This window comes from Propithecus coquereli, unplaced genomic scaffold (genome assembly GCF_000956105.1).
Source record: "Propithecus coquereli isolate 6110/MARCELLA unplaced genomic scaffold, Pcoq_1.0 Scaffold206, whole genome shotgun sequence".
NCBI lineage: Eukaryota > Metazoa > Chordata > Mammalia > Primates > Indriidae > Propithecus > Propithecus coquereli.
The window spans coordinates 765078-767834 of record NW_012145634.1 but is presented as its reverse complement, the minus strand read 5'-3'; the positions used below and the strand labels follow the sequence as shown (position 1 = coordinate 767834).

Genomic DNA, 2757 nt, shown 5'->3' with positions numbered 1-2757 from the left:
CAGATCCAAGGCTGAGAGCGGGGCCTTTGGCTGCGGCTGGGGCCACCCCCCCACCAGCTGGTGTCCCTTTCACTGAGGACAGGATGAGAGACTGAGCTGTGTGGGCACGAGGCCCTCTGCCAGTCGCAGCCAGCTGCGGATGGCCTTGCCTTAGAGACTTTTCCCGGTCCAGCTCTTCAGAGGCCCTGGAGCTTTGACTGTCCTTGCTCTTTCTAAACAGCACCCTGCCCATCCTGTCCCCACACTCTTCTAGAAGTAAATCCTCACTGTCCAAGGCTGGGCGGGCCAGGGAGAGCTGACTGGGGGCTCAGGGGAGAGCCCCCCCAGACTGAGCGAAGCAGAGCAGTCCTCTGGCATCCCAATTAGCAAGCGTGCCAGGGTGGGTGGCCTCAGCAGGCGGCCCAGGACAGACTGCCAAGAAGGCTTTGATCAGGGTTGGGGGGGAGAGTGTGTGGACACGGAGACTGAGCTAGGCAGCCCTGCAGTGTGGGTTGTTCTGAAGTTGCCCAGGACTTGTCCTCTGCTTCAGGCCTGCTGGACCTGGAAGCTTCCTGCCCTGCCTGATGCCACACTGAATTCCTACTAGCAGTTGTTCCAAGGAAGGAGCTGGTGCCCAACCCGGGCCCCAGACCTCTCATGCAGCCCCCGTGCACACACATAGGGCCCAGGCAGCACCCCCTTTTCCCTAGAGCCCCCAGCTTCCAAGAGCAAATTTATTTAAATGCCATGGAATTTTAAAAATCATGTTCCATTTAGAATGCTCTTGCCTAGATAGAGGCTAAGGAGGGCACGGGGTTTCAAATGACCTGAGACCAGCAGGAGTCCACTGAGGTGAGGCCACCTTTCTTGAGCCCCAGGAATGCAGTGCATGCAGCGACAGGAGCACCTCTCTGTGCGTCTCCCCACAGGCAGAGGCCGCAGGAACGGTGGAGATGCCCCTTCACTTTAGCTAGGACCCAGGTGCCGGCACCAGCTGGGTGATGAATTCCCAGTGCTAGTGGCTGGGCTGCCTCAACCTGGAGGCTGTCACAGCTTGGGACAGGGAAGAATCCCAGCCCACCAGCCCCAGGGTCTGGACAAGCACCTCCTGCTTTGGGCAGTGGTAGCAGAGAAGCCAAGGCAAGGCCCTTCAGTCTAGGTGCTGAAATTGCCCACTGCCCTATCGCCACCCCACCCAAGGGGGCCCCTGAAGTTGAACGGAGGGATCCAGGGCCAGGAAACCCCAGGCACATCGGGCTGTGAGGCTGATCTTGTTCTTGACCCTCAGGACCAGGACCATTGCTGTCCTAACGCGGTAAACTGGCCAGAGCCCTCCTCCGGCAGAACGTGAATGGTACCAAAGGAAACCCCAGGCATGGAGATGGGGAGGCAGGGCCGTGTAACCAAGAACCCACCCCTGCACACCCCAACACACCTGAAAAAACTTCCTTAACAAAGCGATTTTCCAGATCAAGAACCTGGAGCACCGGCCCAGCAGTGACTGGGGCGGAAGGGGGAGGCCTTCTCGGCCTCAGGCTACCCTTTGCCCATCTGGAAGGTGGAAGGCAGCGGTGACCTCCGACCCCCCTCCCCGCCGGATTTTGATCCCAACCCCTCCCCCACCTTCCATGCCAGCCACATCCCACAGCACCCACATGGTGGCCCTTAGCAGGAAAAGACTGGGTTCCGGCGCAGGGAGAGCAAGGCAGTGAACGGACTGGGAAGCTCAGATTCGCGTCAGACTCCTGGGACCCCACGCCGATCTCTCCTCACCCAACACTCCCTGAGCACTGAGCAAGGCTGCGCCACTGCTGGGGCACGGGAGGGACAAACAGCAGGTTCCCAGGAGCCACCCGGGCCCTGACCACTCCCTCCCGCCCCCCCCCCATGGCCTCACTCCCAGTGTCCAGGCCCCGCAGCGATTCCTCTGCAAACCATGGAAGGCCGAGGCAGCTGTGGTCTCTAAACCATTTATTTTCCCGGCAGGAGGACTGGTGTCGGGGGGCGGGCGGACATGAACACTGTGGATGGCGGTCCCAGGCCCGGCCGGCGCGGCTCAGGCGAAGGTGGAGTTGTTCCAGCCCACGTTGGCCGCGTTCATGTCGTAGTAGTTGATGTAGACCCTGTGGGGCGGAGGCCGGGCTCAGCGGGCTGCGGGCTGGCCTGGAGCCCCGCGCCCCAGTCCCCGGCGCCCCCCACAGCCCGCGCGCGCCCGCCCACCTGTCCGGGCTGATGCGCAGGCGCTCGGCCAGCAGGCCGCAGAGCAGCTTGCTGTAGCCGCGGTTCTGCGCGCCGCCGATCTTGCCGATGCTGTGCAGGCTGCAGAGCGCACACGGCTCGCTGGAGCCGCCGAAGGCCATGAGCTGGTCCGGGACCACGTGCACCGCGATGTACTGCGGAGGGAGGGCGCAGTGAGCCCGCCTCAGCGACCGCGCAGAGCCCCGGCGTCCACTTCGGGCCCGAGCCACCGTCCCCCCACCCCCGCCCCGCCCGAAGTCGCCTTCCCAGACCCCGGCCCGGGACCACCCAGCCGGCGGGCACGCCGCTTCCGGTCCCCTCGCTGCAAACCTGGGGCGGCTTGCCCGTGGCCTGCGCCAGCTGCTGGGTGAGCTCGGACAGGAACCCGTCCGGCACCGAGGCGCGGGGAACGTTGGTGTTCACGACGAACATGGGCATGGTGGCAGACGAGCAGCAACACCGGCACCGGCACCGGGACAGACGCACAGACTAGCACGCACCGCGGCCTCGGCCTGGAGACCTGAGCTACGTGACCGCCGT

General features: G+C 63.9%; 1 protein-coding gene across 1 annotated transcript; it reads right to left on the bottom strand.

Moving 5' to 3' along the window:
• Positions 1 to 1933: 1933 nt before the first annotated feature.
• On the bottom strand, positions 1934 to 2757 carry MIF (macrophage migration inhibitory factor (glycosylation-inhibiting factor)). Its single transcript, XM_012644164.1, has 3 exons — positions 2548 to 2757; positions 2200 to 2372; positions 1934 to 2102 (listed from the first exon to the last, which is right to left on the bottom strand). The coding sequence occupies exons 1-3, from the start codon at positions 2653 to 2655 to the stop codon at positions 2036 to 2038; spliced, it is 348 nt and encodes a 115-aa protein (XP_012499618.1). The 5' UTR covers positions 2656 to 2757; the 3' UTR covers positions 1934 to 2035.

Excerpts from the sequence above, each read along its gene's own strand:
- MIF (XM_012644164.1), bottom strand. The coding sequence starts at position 2,655 with ATGCCCATGTTCGTCGTGAACACCAACGTTCCCCGCGCCTCGGTGCCG. Across the intron at positions 2,373-2,547 it reads CCACGGGCAAGCCGCCCCAG|TACATCGCGGTGCACGTGGT; the intron begins GTTTGCAGCGAG and ends CTCCCTCCGCAG. Across the intron at positions 2,103-2,199 it reads CTGCGCATCAGCCCGGACAG|GGTCTACATCAACTACTACG; the intron begins GTGGGCGGGCGC and ends TCCGCCCCACAG.